General features: G+C 42.3%; 1 protein-coding gene across 1 annotated transcript; it reads right to left on the reverse strand.

The window, feature by feature from the left end:
• Positions 1-8,292: 8,292 nt before the first annotated feature.
• QTRT1 (queuine tRNA-ribosyltransferase catalytic subunit 1) lies at positions 8,293-16,763 on the reverse strand. Its single transcript, XM_051971541.1, has 10 exons — positions 16,225-16,763; positions 15,213-15,281; positions 14,588-14,726; positions 13,574-13,652; positions 10,127-10,242; positions 9,816-9,954; positions 9,527-9,602; positions 9,325-9,434; positions 9,166-9,253; positions 8,293-8,602 (listed from the first exon to the last, which is right to left on the reverse strand). The coding sequence occupies exons 1-10, from the start codon at positions 16,519-16,521 to the stop codon at positions 8,450-8,452; spliced, it is 1,266 nt and encodes a 421-aa protein (XP_051827501.1). The 5' UTR covers positions 16,522-16,763; the 3' UTR covers positions 8,293-8,449.
• Positions 16,764-16,808: the final 45 nt, after the last annotated feature.

Genomic DNA, 16,808 nt, shown 5'->3' on the forward strand with positions numbered 1-16,808 from the left:
TCCAATATGTCTTATCTGAAAATGGACCCTGACCAATCAGTAACTGCTTCCTTGTTCTTTTCATTGAATACAAATACTTGGGGAAGGAGCAGGGTATCTTTTTCTGATTTCAGGGAATTGTACCTATTCTCTCTGTCCTCCCAACTTGGAAAGTCCCTAATCTTTCCTCTAATTAGAAATCAATTACTTGTGACCCTGGGCAAGTCATTTAATCCCAATTGCCTCAGAAAAAATTTTTTAAAAAAAATTACCTAATCTTATCCTGATTTGAATCCTGTTATTTTTAATGCATAAAAATATCTGTCCCCCTGTATTCCAGATCTAATGCCAAGCTGATAAAGCCTGATCCCAATTTATTTTGCAATTGGCATGCATTGCTTAAATCGATATGTTTAGAAATCTGAACCTTGGTTTCCTCAGTTGTTTCAGATTTCTCCCATCGCAAAAATAAAGACGGAGGATAAATAGAACATATCTATTTAACCTTTTGCCCACTTTAGAAGAATGAAGTTCATAAGATGCTTACTTCAACTTCCTCTATATTTGTATATTATTCTGATATACTCCAATTGTGAGAAATGATTCTCTTTATCCTCATTTCTTCCCTAATTTTTTGCCTTCTTTTGTTTTCTCTTTTGAAGGCAAATAAAACAAAAATTCCAAACCCAGCTCCTCAATTTGTCAAGAGGTTTTTTTGGTTTGGGTGTTTTTTGTTCCCTTCTTTGACCCTTGAAAACAGTGGGATTCTAAATGATAGTAATCTTTTCTCTGCCTATTAGGATATAAATATTTAATACTATTCTGCCCTTTCAAGTTTCTCACATATATTTCCTTTTTAGGCTTTTTTTTGGTTCTTTGTATTTTAAAGATTCTAACCAGCTCTAGTTTTCCAAACAGGAATGTTAAGTCATCTATTCTATTTGAAGAAGAGAAGCAACATCATACAATGGAAAATGTGCAGGTGTTGGAGGCAATTTCTAGATTCCTATCCAGATTTTCATGTTTTTTGCCTATGGGACAGATGTGTGGAGATGTCATTTAGCCTCCATAGAGCTGAGTTTCTCATTTGTACAATGGAATAGACTAGATGGATTCTTATATGTTTTTCCACCTCTAAATCAATAATCCTATTTAAGGATTCATTTTTTCCCCTGCATTTTTTCAGGATGTTACCCTTGTTTGTAATCTTTTCCCTTTTACTATAATCCAAGCTTTCTTTTCTTCCATAAAATTGGTATTTGATACTTTGTGGTTCTTTGGTACTTGAACTCTTTCTGGCTGTTTGATACTATTTTTTGACCTAGAAGCTCTGGAATCTGACTCATATTTATGTTAAATTTGGAGTTTCTTTTAGATTCTAGATTATAGTTTCACTTTGCTTTCTGGTTCTAATAGTTCAGGACAGTTTTCTTTTATGATTTTCTGAAACATGGTATCCAGGGATTTGATTTGGCCATTTGGGCGGGGGAAGGAGGGGGAGAGGTATCCAGTGATTCTTACCAATTATCTCATATACATATTAGTTATGACCAACAAAAACAACAACAACACACAAAGGGAAAAAAGGAAATTCAAGGGAAGAAAGAAGATACAACATTACTGTCTTGGAGTATGTAGTGGAGGCAGGATAGAGGGGGTAATAGGCACAGAGTCTTTTTCCTGACCATGCTATGTATTTTATTCAAATGTATTTCCTGAGAAGGTCTGGGCAGTTAAGCCCTGGTATATCAAATGTATTTGCAAAGAATCTTGACTAGGACTAGGACAAGACCCTGCCTGTGAAAGTATGAACAGATTGAGGGAACAGATATTAAACTGGAGCAGTTTAAATTCAGATTGCCATCTAACGTCTGGAATGTAGAATTCATGGAGTACTTGTTCCAGCCCCAACGGAAAGGAGATATAAAAGCTACCCACCCATCTAGCCATTCTTCTATTAGTGACGACATGAGGTGCACCTGTTCTGGTAAAAAGGAATAACTTCTGTACCCTATAATCTCGTCACCTCAAAAAACAAAAACACACCCTCTAAAATCACACAAAGACTGGTTTTTCTACCACACCCTCATTCATAAACTTTTTCTTTGATAGCATCCATCAAGATTTCCAGTATTTCCATTTCCTCATTCCATTACCTTTGTTCAGGTTTCACTTCTCTCCCTTTATGGCTATTTCAAAGAATTACAGAATCTGAGTTAAGAGAGATCCACAGGCCATTTAGTCTAACCTGTACTCAACCAATGATCTTTGCTAAAACATCTCTTACGGTGTCCACCAAGTCAAAGAAGTCTCTCTTTGACAAAGAGAGGGAACTCACTAACTCCTGAGGCAACCTGGTCCACTTTTGGAAATTTTTTATTAGTAGAGTCTACCTGAACCTGTATTTCTTCCATTGCAAAATGGAGATACCACTTACTTCATAGGATTGTTTAAAGGAATAAATGAGTTATTCCTTTGTAGAAAAAGTGCTTTGTAAACTTTAAAGAACTCCATGTTGATGTGATTATAATCTCCAAATTGTCTTGCATCTTAGTTTATACTTTGACTCCAAATTGTCTTAAAAATGTATCTTCTAGATCGTCTTAGTTTCTTTTTTGGCTCCAAATTATCCTGTCTTAGGAACACTGTATCTTTAGCTTATTTTAGTTTATGATTTTATAGCTAGGATACCAACATCAAAAAGAATGCTGGCTGTATTGGCTTAGTTCATGGCTAGGCTACTGGCTCAGAAAGGATTTTGCAACTCCAACTAAACTCTAAGCCATAAAATTAGCACATCAGGGGCACCCTAAAAGTGAATAAGTCTAACTATTAGCATATCAGTGGTTTCTAGAAACTAGTGAGTCTAAGCCATAAAATTAGCACATCAGGGGCACCCTAAAAGTTAATAAATCTATTAGCATATCAGTGGTTTCTGGAAACCATTAAGTCTAAGCCATAAAATTAACATCCTAAAACTAAAGTGCAACAGTATGAAAGGCCTAATCTAAAATCCCCAACTCGACCTCTATAAAAGTTTTTCCCCCACTTCTTTGCTAACTCCCTTTTAGAACTTAAGCCTGCCAATCAACAGCACAATAATAAGATTTTTGTCTCTTGGAGATGGTCTAAGCCTACAAATAAATATTTTGAGACACCTATCTGGAACCCCAATGTTTTGGGGGGAAAGTTCAGTGCTTCTGCACCCCAACAATGTAACTGTAAGGTATCATCATATTCGGGGGGGGGGGGTGCGCACGGAGTTTGGAAGTTGGTTTTTGTTTTGTTTTTTTACCTCCAGCTAAAACTTGTCTCTGAAACTTTCATCCATGGCTCCTAGCTCTCCTGGATCCAGTGATTCTAGCCTTCTGGCTTTTCTATGAAAACAACCCATCTCTCAGCTGTAGGCCCCCATGCCTGGAAGGTTCTCCCTCTTCAATTCTGCCTACTTGACTGGCCCCAACTAACATCTGATCTTTTACAGGAAGGCCCTCCCAATCCCTCTAATTTCTAGTGCCTTCCCTCTGTTAATTACTTCCTGTTTATCCTGTATATAACTTGATTTAATTGTTGTCTCCATCTTTAGATTATAACCTCCTTGAGGACAAGAGCTGTCTTTTTGTATAGTTCCTGGAACATAGTAAGTGCTTAATAATTGTTAATTGATGATTGAATGTGATCTCCAAGGACAACGAAACGATTCCAATCATTCCTCCACCTGACAACTCTTAAAATACTTAAAAACACCTGAACTCAAACAATCCTGCTCCTAATCCATTCTTCTACCACTTCTAAAGTTATTTCCCTATTTATCATGCCATGCAAAAAAAAAATCAAAGGAATGAAAAGTATAAGGGAAAAAAAAAAAACAGAAAAAATGGTGAAAATACTATGCTTTGATTCACATTGTTTCCATAGTTCTCTGGATGTGGAAGGCTCTTTCTATCACATCCATTGGAATTGCCTAGAATCATCTCGATCTCTTGACAAATCCAATGGCCTTTTTAAGTCTTCGCTTTCTCTATCTGATACTTTTGATACTGCCATCTATCCTTTAGATCTTCTCTATATTCTTACCTGAGTGATTTTAGTTTTCTTTGCTGCATCTTCCTCCAAGTCACAATCTATAACAATGAGTGTCCCCCAAGACTCTTGTCTTCAGAACTCTTTTTCCTCTAAATTATCTTTGGTGATATCAATTTCAATGGGTTCAACTATTACCTATATGCAGTCGATTCTCCTATCAATTTACCCAATCCTACTCTCTCCTGACTTCCAGTCTCAACTCTCCTACTGCCTTTTGTATGTCTTGATCTAGACCAGGGTTTCTTAAGACTTTTCCCACTCATGACCCCTTTTCACCTGAAAAATTTTTACATGACTCCAGGTATATAAACATGTTCTGATAATAAATCATAATTTCATAATCTTTACATTTAAACCAGTTTAATTAACTGTGTTGTTAACAACTCAAAATCAACATGATTGTAATGCTGGAGAAAGTAAGGCAAGATAGAGATTTAGAGTTTTTAATATTTGAAAGGGAGAGATTTCCTGGGACCAAATGGATCCATGGTTTGGTCCCAGGGCTGAAAGAGACTATCATCTCCAAGAATCCAGCAAACAATGAGTTCTCAATGACATATATATATATATATATATATATATATATATATATATATATATATATATATTATATATATATATATATATATATATATATATATTGGCTCAGATACAGGGAATAGACTGAGGCAGGGGCAGAGTCAGAGTACTGAGAGCTGGAAGGGATTATCAATCTGGTTCTGACAGGATGGGGGGAGACATGGAGGACATCTGATAAATTGGGATTACAGAATGGGGAGAGGCACCCAACATTCTGATGATGCCTTAGAAAGGAGGTCTTTCTCCTTATCTGGATCATCATTTTTAGGAGGGAGCGGTGGTGTTGCAGGATTGACCAGAATTAGGAACTGAGGCAGAACAATTCAGGGAAACCAAGGCAGGACAATTTAGGGAAACTGAATCAGGATAATAAAAAAGAACTGTGACAACAATAATAAGGATGAATTTTCTTTTGCTTCCTTCTTCCAAACTTCCCTGTTATTGATGAGTGTATTTCCAAACTCCTATTTACCAAGATTCACAATATCCTCAACTCCACATCTCATTAGGATGTATGAGGTATATAAGTAGAATTACCATCTCTGGTCTAAGTGCATTCCAAGCCCTTTTCAGGGATGCTCATCCTTTACCCAGCTTTCACCTAAAGAAGCTGGAGCGTGAATAATGGCCATCCTCCACTCTAGTACACTGTCTCAGCAAATAAACTATGTTAAGGATAACTGACAGACCTCAGATCTTTTGGTGTCTATCTCAAGCATGTGAAGACTTCCCCTAGGTGGAATGGGCAGATGAGAACAATTTGCTCCTACAGCTATCAAAGTGGCTGAAGCAGGTGCTATGAAGCACTTAAGAGCTTGCTCAGGAATAAGAAAGGGTCATCTACTGCATCCCAGTCTATCACCAACCTTCTCAATTTTTGCCTTACCACTGGACTTTGATGACCCAGGAGGAGAGAGTAAGGCTGACAACTTTGTGCAATTCTGCCTTACTTAAATCCAGTTCATGCACAGTATCACCCATGTCTGTTCAAAAATGAAAGGTGAAATGTAACTAATCTGTGCCAACTTGTTCCAACCTTCCCATCTCTCATGTATACCCCCATTTTTCCATTCATAGTGGCCAACCTGACTGATGCAAGCCCTTATCCCTTCTTGCCTGGACCTGGACCTGGAATTTTTCCAAAGGAGGAAAAATTCCTTTGGACCCCTCTTCTAATTAGTTTGATGTATTACATAAAGCATATATAGGGATATATAGGTTCTCATAGTGGGTCTCCAAACTTTCATATTCATTATTTGTTTGCCACTTGCACAACCACAAGAATACTGACAAAGCTATCTCCATCCTATTTTACTAAAATTCCACATCCAAACCCCGCTTGAATGGGATGCTTTAATGCTTCAGAAAGCCCAATTTTTATACCTCCAGACCTCTCTTGTCCAACATGAGCAAGTGACCATCTTATGACCCCTTAGTGGAGATACCCTTACTTTGCCCAACTGTGATTCCCCTGCTGATATTTTTGGCCGTCAAGAGCAAGCACAAGGAGATTCTGTATTTTACCTTGCCTTTTTCATTATTGGAAACCCTGTGAAAACAAGGTGCTGGCAGAAATCATGAGGAACATCTGAGGTCCACTTCATGAGAGAGGATCATGGACCCTTTAATATCATTGGCTCAGAGTTCTGTCTGTTTCTTATTGTAGGTGGACAATTTTAATCCCCACAATTGCAAAAGCCTACTGGTTGGTCTCCCTTCAAGTCTTTTCCTACTTATCCACTCAGCTGGTAGTGATTTTCCTTAATACCCAAGTTTTGTCATATCATCCCCTTTCTCAATATACTCCAATGGCTAAGTCTTCTAATATTAAATCACTGCTTGGTTTTTAAAGTCCTTCACTTTTCCCCCTCCACTTTTCCAATCTTCTAAATTTTATTCTTCCCTATCCTCATCCCACAAACTCCAATCCAATAACATTTACCTTTTTCTCAAAACAGTCCAGATTGTGAAATTTGCTGTTGTCCAAACTTTTTTTTTACCTCCTGGCTTCCTTTAGGTTCCAGCTAAAAATCTCAACTTGTGAAAAATCCTTTCCCAATCCCCCTTAATGATCATTGTTTGTTGAAGAGAACCATGTTATCATAAAGGCAATGCCATGACTTGCAAGTGAATTGGATTTAAGTAAGAGCCATGTAAAGCAACCAGTCTCACTTCTGGGTCCAGAGGCAAGCTATAGAGCAGGATGACTGGAGATGGCCCTGGATGCAGTGGAAGGCCTTGATCTTTTAAAGTTAAGGTCTTTCCCAGGTCCTATTAATGCTAGGCCTTCCTTCTACGATTATCTCCTTTATTATGTATGCATTTTTACATATTTATGTTATCTACCCCATTACAGCATGGAGTTATTTGGGTTTATTTTTTTAACTTATCTTTGTATCCCAAGTACTCAGCACATTACCAAGCACATAAGTCCTTAATGAAAGCTTATCAATTTGCCTATTTTTTCTAGTATTCTTTATTCCCCTCCATGTATTTTTCAATTCATTAACACCAGTCTTCCTGCTGTTCCTTACATGCTTCTCAATACCATGCCTGTTCACTAGTTCATGCTTAGAATCCTCTCTCTATTCAACTCTGCCTCTGAATTTCCCTTAAGACTTAGCTTAAATCTTTGCTTCTATTATCTCCTCTGTAAAGTTACCTTCCATTTGCAATCACCATGTTGTATGAACGCCCTACGTCACCTCCACACTAGTGCAGATTCTGGAAATTGTGTCTTTGCCTTTCTATGTATCCCAGTGCTTAGCACAATTCCTGGCACTTAACCGATGCTTGCTAAGACTTCTAAAATGTAGCATCTGCCAACAAAGGCAATCTATTTTCAGACACGATGTGACCAGGACAAGACCCCAATGGCAAAATTAGCCCCTCTCTATAAACGTGTACACTATGCCATAAAATACTATAATACATTTGGGTCCCTCACCTCACTATCCTACATAGCACAGTGGAGAGAGCACTAGACATAAAGCCAGGAAGACCTACATTCAAATCCTGCTTCTCGCCCATCTTAGCCGTGAGTCTTCAGGGAAGCCACTCCATCAATTTCCTCAACTTTGAAATGGGGATGATAGCACCTAGCAGCTGCCAGGATGGTCGTGAGGATCAAATGAGTTATTTTGTAAAGCTGAAAATGCCACAAATCATTATTCCTACCCTGGGGATGTGTAGCCCACAATCTATCCACCTCCATCCAATCTCCCGAAGCTGTTTTGTAAACTGCCTGAGCATCTCCCCCTGACTCAGTCCCGTTCCCCGCCACAGCAGGTCCCTGGAACACTGGAGGCAGGGGATGCCAGCAGCCCGCACTAGTCAGCCCCAGACTCCGCTTATTCCCTCAGGGCACAAGGCCTTCTCTTTGTCAAAGCCAATCCTTTATATCAACTCCTCCACTCTCCCTTCTATTTTCTCCCCCTCCTCATTTATTTATTTAGAGCATTTCCCCAATTCCCCTTTGTAAGTTTAAATTCTCTCTCCCTGCCCTTCTCCATCCACCAGAAAGGCAAGCAATATTGTACATGTGAAGTCATGTCAAACTGGGGCTGAGGGCGGGTAGGAGGACTAAAACCAGATCTACCTCCCCTTGGGGAGGAGGGGGAGACAAAGAAACATGCACAAACACAGACATGTTATAAAAAAAGAAAACTCAGTCTTTACTCTGGGGCCTGGGCCAACAAAGCTTTCCATGCATTTAACTGCTGGAGACAATGCTCCTGTCCCTAGAGGTTCCCAACCCCAGGCCCAGATCAGGTGCACAGCTCTGCTTGGGGACTGGGATAGACAGTCAGCTTAAAGGGATGTCCACTGACTGCAGGGCCTCCACGGCCCAGCCTGGGTAGCGCCCCACATCTCCATACATGGTCTTCATGAAGTCCCGAACAAAGTCTGGGAAACGGTGCTCCACGATGCTGGTCCGGATCGCATCCATCAGCCGCAGCTGGTGGGTGAGGATTTGTGGGGGGAGAAGGAGGGGGAGTGTATGTATGTATGTATGTTTATGTATGTGTTGTGAGGGTTTATATGGGTGTATGTGTGTACGTGTGTATGTATGTATGTTTATGTGTATGTTGTGAGGGTTTATATGGGGTGTGTGTGTGTGTGTGTGTGTGTGTGTGTGTGTTGGGGAGGGGGAAACAGAAAACAAGAGACTCAAGTCATGGCCCCCCAAACAACACCTAGAACCTTAACGTTCTACAGAACAGTGAGTTCTAATTCCGTCACTTGGGCTCTTCAGGCTTCAGGGCCCCAAATGTAAAATAAGGCAGTCGGGCCTCCAAGCTCTCTTCCAATTTCAAATCCTCTGACCTTATGGCTGCCCCTTCCTAACCACACTCCCAGAGATTCCTGAGGTGTGTGACTTTGGGTAAATTCTTGTTCCTCTCTGGGCCTGTTTCCCCCACTAGAAAATGAGGGGTTTAGACCAGATGATGCCCGAGATCCCTCCCCCTGTGGAGCTGAAAACCTATGACCTGAGACATCAGCACCCAAGAGGCCCCATACCTGGTAGGCAATGTTGTGCACAGTAACATGATGCAAGGCAGCTGTGTTGTTGCTGTGCAGTAAAACATGGAGGAAGGCCCTCGTGTGCCTGTAGGGCAGAAGGGGGTGTCAGCCCCGGCCCGGAGACGCTCCCCGTCCCCTTCCCTGGGTACAAGATACCTCTGACAGGTGGGGCACATGCACGCCTCATCAATGGGGCGGAAATCCTTTGCAAATTGTTTCTTCTTCAGCTGGAGGTTTCCCGTGGGGACAAGGGCGGACCCAAAGCGCTGGAAGGAGGGAAAAAAGGGAGCTGCTCTTGCCCCTGAACACCCCCACCAAGCCATGTCTGATCCAGCTCGGCTCCCCAACCAGGTCTCACCGCTGTGCGTGTGGGGAAGACACAGTCAAACATGTCACAGCCCAGGGCAACGCAGACCACCAAGTCAGTAGCGTAGCTGTTGGTGGGGAGCAGTAAGAAGACAAGAAGCATCAGACTGAAGCCACCCAGCCCTGGATATGCCCTCACTGCTGCTGTTCCCAGATATCCTGCTCTGGATCTGATCCCACACACACACAAGGGGAGAAGAGACTCCTGCTCCCAATCCTCCCCCAGCTCTGAGAGGGGGGTGGGACCACATCCCTCTGCCAGACAGAGCTTTGGTTCTTACCCAACGCCCATAAGGTAGCGCGGCTTCTCCCGAGGCAGGCGGTCCGTGCTCAGGGTCACCATCTTCCAGAACTGCTCCTTACTCTCGCCCCCACTCAATCCCCCGATGGCAAAGCCTGGCACGTCCCTCTTGGTCATCTCTGAGAAAGGGCCAAGTCACAGAACCACCAGTCCCCTCCAAAAGGCGGCAGGTGGAACCCCTGCATGGTCCCATTCCCCCCAACCATCCTTGGGAAATGTGAGAGCTTTGTGGACTGAGAAAGGAGCTTTCATTTTCCATGCTTTCCCTCCCCTCCCTCCTGGGGCACTCACCTTCAAGGCATTTGCTCCGTAAAACAGGATCCAGGCCACCCTGGATGATGGCAAATAGGTTTTGTTGGTCAGGCCGTCGGTTGGCTGAGATGCACCGGTCTAGCCAGCGGATGGACCTGCAATGGTTACTGATTATAGCCTCCTCAGCCCTTGAGGGGCCCTGGGCAGATGACCAGGGTACAAGTCAAGTTTCTGCTGCTAGTCAATAAATACTCATCAACTATGTGGAATAATTCACAAGCATTTATTAAGTGCAGAGACTACAAAGACAAATGCAAAAATAGTCCCTGTCCTCAAAGAACTTACGTTCTAATAGAGTAGACAGCTGTTGTGGTTGTGGTTCGCCCTACATTCTTGAAGAAGCCCCATGACATCAGGGAGCTGATGCCATAAGATGAAAGTGGATTTGATTTGAGTGAAGAAGGGCTGTGCAGGGTCACCAGCCTCAAACTCCAGAGCTCCTCTGGAGCCAGTAGCAAGATAGAGTTGACTTTAGATGCAATGAGAGACCTTGGCCTTTTTGAGCTAAACTCTTTAAGAAGTTTCAGTTTGATTGAGGCAATGCACAATCGTTGTTCCTCTCTGGGTCTCATTTTTAATAGCAGTAGCAATTGAGGCAAAAAATGGCTTTTACCAGTCAAAAAAAAAAAGTGTATATATATATATATAAAATATATATAAAATCTGGGAAAGGAAAGCCTTCAGGGTTTCTGGCCAAAATAGAAATGCTTGAAAAGAATATGTAAAGAATTAAGTATATCTATGATACATACAAAAAGAATACAAGGTAGCTTTGGAAGGGAAGAAGGACCAGGCAAAAGTTTCATTAAGAAAGATTCACTTGAGATGAGTCTTGAAAGAAACCAACGATTCCAAGGAGAGTGAGAAAGGAAAGAAAGTGTTCCCAAACATGGAACAATCAGAGCAAAAACATCAATTCCAGGAGATGGAGCATCATGTGTGAGCAACAGCAAGGACACCGGTATAATGAGACTATAAAATGTTCACTGAGAAAAAAAGTATAAGAATTCCAGAAAAGGAGGAAGTAGAGGCCAGCTTGTGAAGGCCATCTTTAAATGCCAGAAAAAGATGGTTACAGAGTTGAGAGGAAGAAGGAAAGAGTCAGATCTGCCTCTGGAAAGTCACTTTGGCAAATGAACAGAGGATGGAATTGCCGAAGGGGAAAATCTTAAGGGAAACCAGTTTGGGAGATGCTGCTGATAGGAAAGAGATAACAAAGCCTGAATTAGAGTGACACCTAAGACAAGAAGGGACAATGTGGTGGATGTATTGATTGAAACTGACTGGATGTGTCGGGTAAAGAAGAAATCAAGAAAAACCAAATTTGCAAACTGAAGGAAATGGAAAGAGTAGTGACCTTAGCAGAGATCAGGATGTTCAAAAGAGGGGCAGGTCTGGGAAGAACGGTGATTTCTATTTTGGACATGATGAGGTTGAGATGCTTTCACATCTAAAGAACTAACAGGTGGTTCATGACATGGGGCTATAGCTCAGGGGAGAGACTAGTGCTAGATATGCCAACCTGGAACCTCACAGATAGTTCATGACATGGGACTATAGTTCAGGGGAGAGACCAGTGCTGGATATGTCAACTTAGAACTTAGAAAACAAGCTACATAATAGAGATCTAGTTCTCCTATAATCAATCCCTTTTTTCTTTCCTATTACATCCTGTTATTTGGTGTTAAACTCAGAATAAACATTTAAAGATGAGAGAATTTTAAAGCTTTCCTTAAAGCCAGGCATCCTTTCAAGCTTGTTATCTATATTTCTTATTTTCCATAGTCTAAGTCAGGCAGGCCACAAGATCCATGGTAAAATTGATAAAGCCTTTTCTCCATCCTCATCCTCCTTGATCTTTATGTCTCGCCTTAATTTCTCACTTCTTTCATTCCTCCCTCCTTCCTGAATAATCTCTCTTCTCCATTGGCTTATGGAATCTAGTTACTCCTCCTTCTCAGTATCCTTTGATAGCTAAATATCCTCTACATATAGCTGGCTCCCAAGATTCCATCCTGGACTCTTTTTGTCTCTCTTTTGTTATTCATTCTTAAAGGTTCAATCATCTTTAATCAAGTGAGCCCCAAATCTACATTGTCAATACTCATCCCTATCCCAACTCCAGTCCCATCTAGTCAATTGCCATCTTGATATGTCTTATATGTGCCATCAGCATCTAAAATTCAAAGTCATTTATCTTATTATCTCCCCTACTCTAACAAATTTTCCTGTTTCTGTTAAGATTATCTAAGTTCAAAACTTCAAGGTTATCCTTGGTGCCTCCCTCTTCCTTACTCTTTAATATCCAAGCAATTACCAATTCTTCTCAATACTTATTTCACAACATCTCTCACAGCTTTCCCATTCTATGTATTCACAGATTCTCTAATAATCATACTGGTATCATCTCTTACTCTATAATAACCTCCCAATTGGTCAGCTGATCCCAGGCTCTTCCCTGATTAATCCATTCTCCACATTGGTGCCATAATTATTTTCCTAAAAGTATTCCATGCCATTCCCCTGCTCAAAAAGCTTTAGTGGGGATCCTGGGCTGGACCCGGAGTCAAGAAAGGCCTAACTTCAAATTCAACTTCAAATACTGCTGGATGGTGGAAGGAAGGATGAGAAAGAGGAAGGAAGGTAGGGAGGGAGGGAACAGTGAGGTAGGAAAAAAGAGAGGAAAGGAAAGAGGGAATAAAGAAAGGGAAGAAGTAGTAAAAGAAGAGAGGAGGGGAGGAAGAGAGAAAAGTAGGGAGGCAAGAAAGGAGAGAAGGGAGGAAGGAGAAAAGGGAAGGACGAGGAAGAGAGGGAGGGAGGAGAGAAGTAAGGGAAAGAAGGAAGAAGGAATGAAGGGAGGAGGAAAAGGGAGGGGAAATAGAAAGAAAGGAAGAAAGAAAGAGAAGGAAAGGAAGGAAGGAAGCAAACAAGAAGGAAGGAAGTAATTTTCAGTGAGGTGATTCCCTCTACCAATACAGATCAACCTTTTTTTTTAATTTTCAAAAGTTGCTACTGCATTAGAGAGATGCATGGAAAAAATTCTATGAAAGGACCACAAAGGAAAAGTATCCTCTGAGCTTAGGAATTTTAAAATTCATCAGTCAACAAGCACTTATTTGCCGCATCTAGGCTAGGCCCCAGGGAGGCATGAATAAAAATGAAACAGACCCAGCCCTCAAGAAGCTTACATGTTATTTGGGGGACAACAAAATATACATCTTTAAATATATGCATGAATTATGAAAAATGAATACAAGGCAGTTTTGAGAAGGAAGTCCCCAAGAATTTAGAGTCTTGAGGGATCTAGAGATGATCTAATTCAAGCTGTCATGTTATAGAAGAGGAAAGCAAATTTTAAAGAAGTGAGGGAATTTGCTCATAGTCACACAAGCAGTTGAGTTATCCCCAGGTTGGGCCCCTCCTGACCTGTGCATGGCTTCCTCCACCCGAGAGCCGGTCAGAGTGCTGCTGACCACATCATCCAGCTGCATCATGATGTCTGAGCCTGAAGAGGAAGGAATGTCAGAGAATCTCTACTTGAAAAGACAGTGTCGAGGAGGAAGGGAGTCAGGACAACCCTCTTCTTAGAACCTGGTGAGATCTAGAAATCAGCTTTCCCCACTGAAGCAGAAAGGGGGAAAAACAAATAAGCCTGCTTTCTAATACTTTCTCCAATCCCTGCTCTTCCCACAAAGTGATTTTTATCTTTCTCAAATTTTCCTAGGATACTTTGTCAGTATTTTCCACTCCACTTTGTATCATATGTATCTTTTTTTTTAAACATATATCATCTCCCAGGAAATTCCTGGAGAGCAGATTGTATCCCTTTTATTTTTTTGCCCTTATGTTCCTGGAGTCCCTGTGATTGATTAACAAATTTTTTTAATAGCTTACATATAAATACCTTACATTTACACTGGAGGCAGGGGATGAGGAGGGAAAATAAGCCTTTATAGAGTACCCACTATGTGCCGGGCATATATCATCCCATTTTGTTCCTCACAACAACCCTTCCAGATAGGTGCTATTATTATCCCCATTATACAGTTGAGGCAGCTGAGAAAAACATAGGTGACTTACGTGTCTGAGCTCACATCTGTACTAAGTTCTTGCTGACTCCAGGCCCACTGCTCTATACATTGCCACCTAACTGCCACCTAGTTTGAAAACTTATAAAGTACTTCACTTGAAAGGGCCCGTTAAGTAAATAATAAAGAAGTGTGCTCTCCACTTATCAGCTAACCCGAGAGATGGGCAAATGATTTGAACCCAGTCACATGGCTAGAAAATGTCAAAGCTGAGATCAGACCTGGAGTATTGTATTTTTCCCATTACAAACCACCTCCTCCATCCCACCCCCAAACCCACCCTATCTCAGCTTCCTGAGGAGAAAAGCCAGCAGCCCTAGCCTCTAGCTCCTCTTCACCAGCCAGGGCTCACCCAGAGCATTCTGAATCTCCACAGACTTCTCTGGGCTCAGCAGGATCTCGGCACCATCATATGGGGAATGGAATCGCACTCCTTCCTCTGTCACTTCGGACAGAGCCAGCAGAGACACCATTTGGAAGCCACCACTGTCCTGTGAATGACACTCCCTATTGACCTCAGGTCCTCAATAAGGATCTGCCACTCTCCCATGAGAAGATTAAGTTGACAGATTTAGAGCTGGAAGTAATCTTGGAAATTATCAAAGCCACTCCATTTTACAAGTGGGGAAACTGAGCAACAGAAAGTTGTGATTTGCTGAAGGTTATCTAACCTCCTATCCAGAGCTCTTTCCATCTCACCATGCTCAGTCTCTGGAATAATAGTAATAACAGCAGTTCATATTTCTAGAGTAAAGTTTACAAAAAACTTTCTCCAAGAAAACCCAGGAAGGAAGATAATTCAAAGATAATTTTTCTTGTTTTATATTATAAAGAAAGTGAGTCTTTAAGAGGCTCAAACAAGGAGCTAGGAGCCCAGCCAGGCTTCCTCATCCTTAGTTTGGGACCCTTTCCTTTAATGCATACTGCTTTTCCCACAGTGTCCCACAAATCCCTACCACCAGACATCCCAGACCCACCGTGAGGAGGTTTCGGTTCCAGTTCATAAAGCCATGCAGCCCACCTGCCTTCTGTATGAGCTCAGGACCCTGGAGAAAAAGATTCAGTCACTACACAAGTGAGACCGTGAGGGAGACTATCATAAAGGAGCCTATATTCCTACAGAAAAAGTGCCGACAAAAGCCAGCCAGACTTGAGGGTTGTGCCCCCTCAGCCTACCTCTTACAATATACCCTCCAGGCCATGCCTCCAGAAATGCAGACCAAAACTAGGGAAGCATTCCTTTATAGGATTTAGAGATGAAAGGGGATTTTGAAATAATACATTCCAACTTCCATGTTTTATCATCAGGGAAGCTCAGAATAGAGAATGGTAACAAAGGCTTCAGATTCAAACTCAAGTGTTCTGACATCCCAAACTTCAAGTGTCCAATACTTTGTTGCTAAGTGGTGTCAGACTCTTCCTGACCTCATCTGATGCTTTCTTCTGGAGCGGTTTGCTATTTCTTTCCCCAGTTCATTTCACACAGAGAGGGAAACAGGCAAACAAGGTGAAATGACTTGTGCAAGATCACATAGCCAGTAAGTGTCTGAGGCTCAAGTCTTTCTGAGTCCTGGCCCAACACTATCCACTGGCCCACACTACCTAGAAAACCCCTAAAAGAGGTCAATTAAAATCGGACGAGACGACACCAAGATGACCAACACGCATTACACAATGCCTTAAGATTTGCAAAGCGATTTACAAATATCTGATCCCCCAACAACTCTCGGGAGGTAGATGTTACAACCACTTTTTACCCTTCCGTAAAGAAAACTCTGGCTTTACGTAATTGAAATAACTTTCCCGAGGACATCTGGGCCCGATTTTGGACTCGGTTCTTCTTTCCTCAGGTGCAGCGCTCCCCAAAGCCGCCAGCCACCTCGATACCTCTGGCTGCCATCTTTCCTTGCTTTCTCCTGGAAATCTCAGTTCAGGGGGTCGGGCTCACCTCCCCGCTTCTGAGGGGATCTCCCTTAACGGTGCACTCACCGGCCTCGTGCCCAGGTGATACGTGTTGCCCAGACAGATGCGGCAGCCCAGGCTGTCCAGCTGCGCTGCCGTGACTCCCTTCATGGTTCCTTGAGTCCCCACGGGCATGAATACCGGCGTGGCTACGGTGCCGTGCGGCAGGCGCAGCTCGCACGCCCGCGCCTTGCTGCGGCCGCACTCGGCCACCACCCGCAGGGCCAAGGCTGCCGGGGCCCGAGTCCCGCCGGCTGCAGAAGCAGCTACAGCTGTCATCGGTTCTGGACACCTCGTGGACTGGGGATCCGTAGGTGCCGCCATATTACCATTTGGTCACGTGGCAGCCGAGCCTTAACTGGCGGAAGGCGTCTCAGAACCATGGCAACGGGTTTCCGGGGATTTGCAGGTAGGCCCGCATTTTTATGTTTTTTTTTTTTCTTTTTTTGAAACCCTAGAACTAGAACCGACAAATTACTCATGTAAACTGATTGGAACATCAGTGTATGAATTCTGAAAATTACGTGATCGTAATTTCTTCTCCGACTCCTCCCTTCCTACGAGTCCTATTATGGGTCAAATGGGGAAAGCCGGCTAGCCCGCTAGGACTT

The sequence above is a fragment of the Antechinus flavipes genome, chromosome 1, assembly GCF_016432865.1.
Source record: "Antechinus flavipes isolate AdamAnt ecotype Samford, QLD, Australia chromosome 1, AdamAnt_v2, whole genome shotgun sequence".
Taxonomy (NCBI): domain Eukaryota; kingdom Metazoa; phylum Chordata; class Mammalia; order Dasyuromorphia; family Dasyuridae; genus Antechinus; species Antechinus flavipes.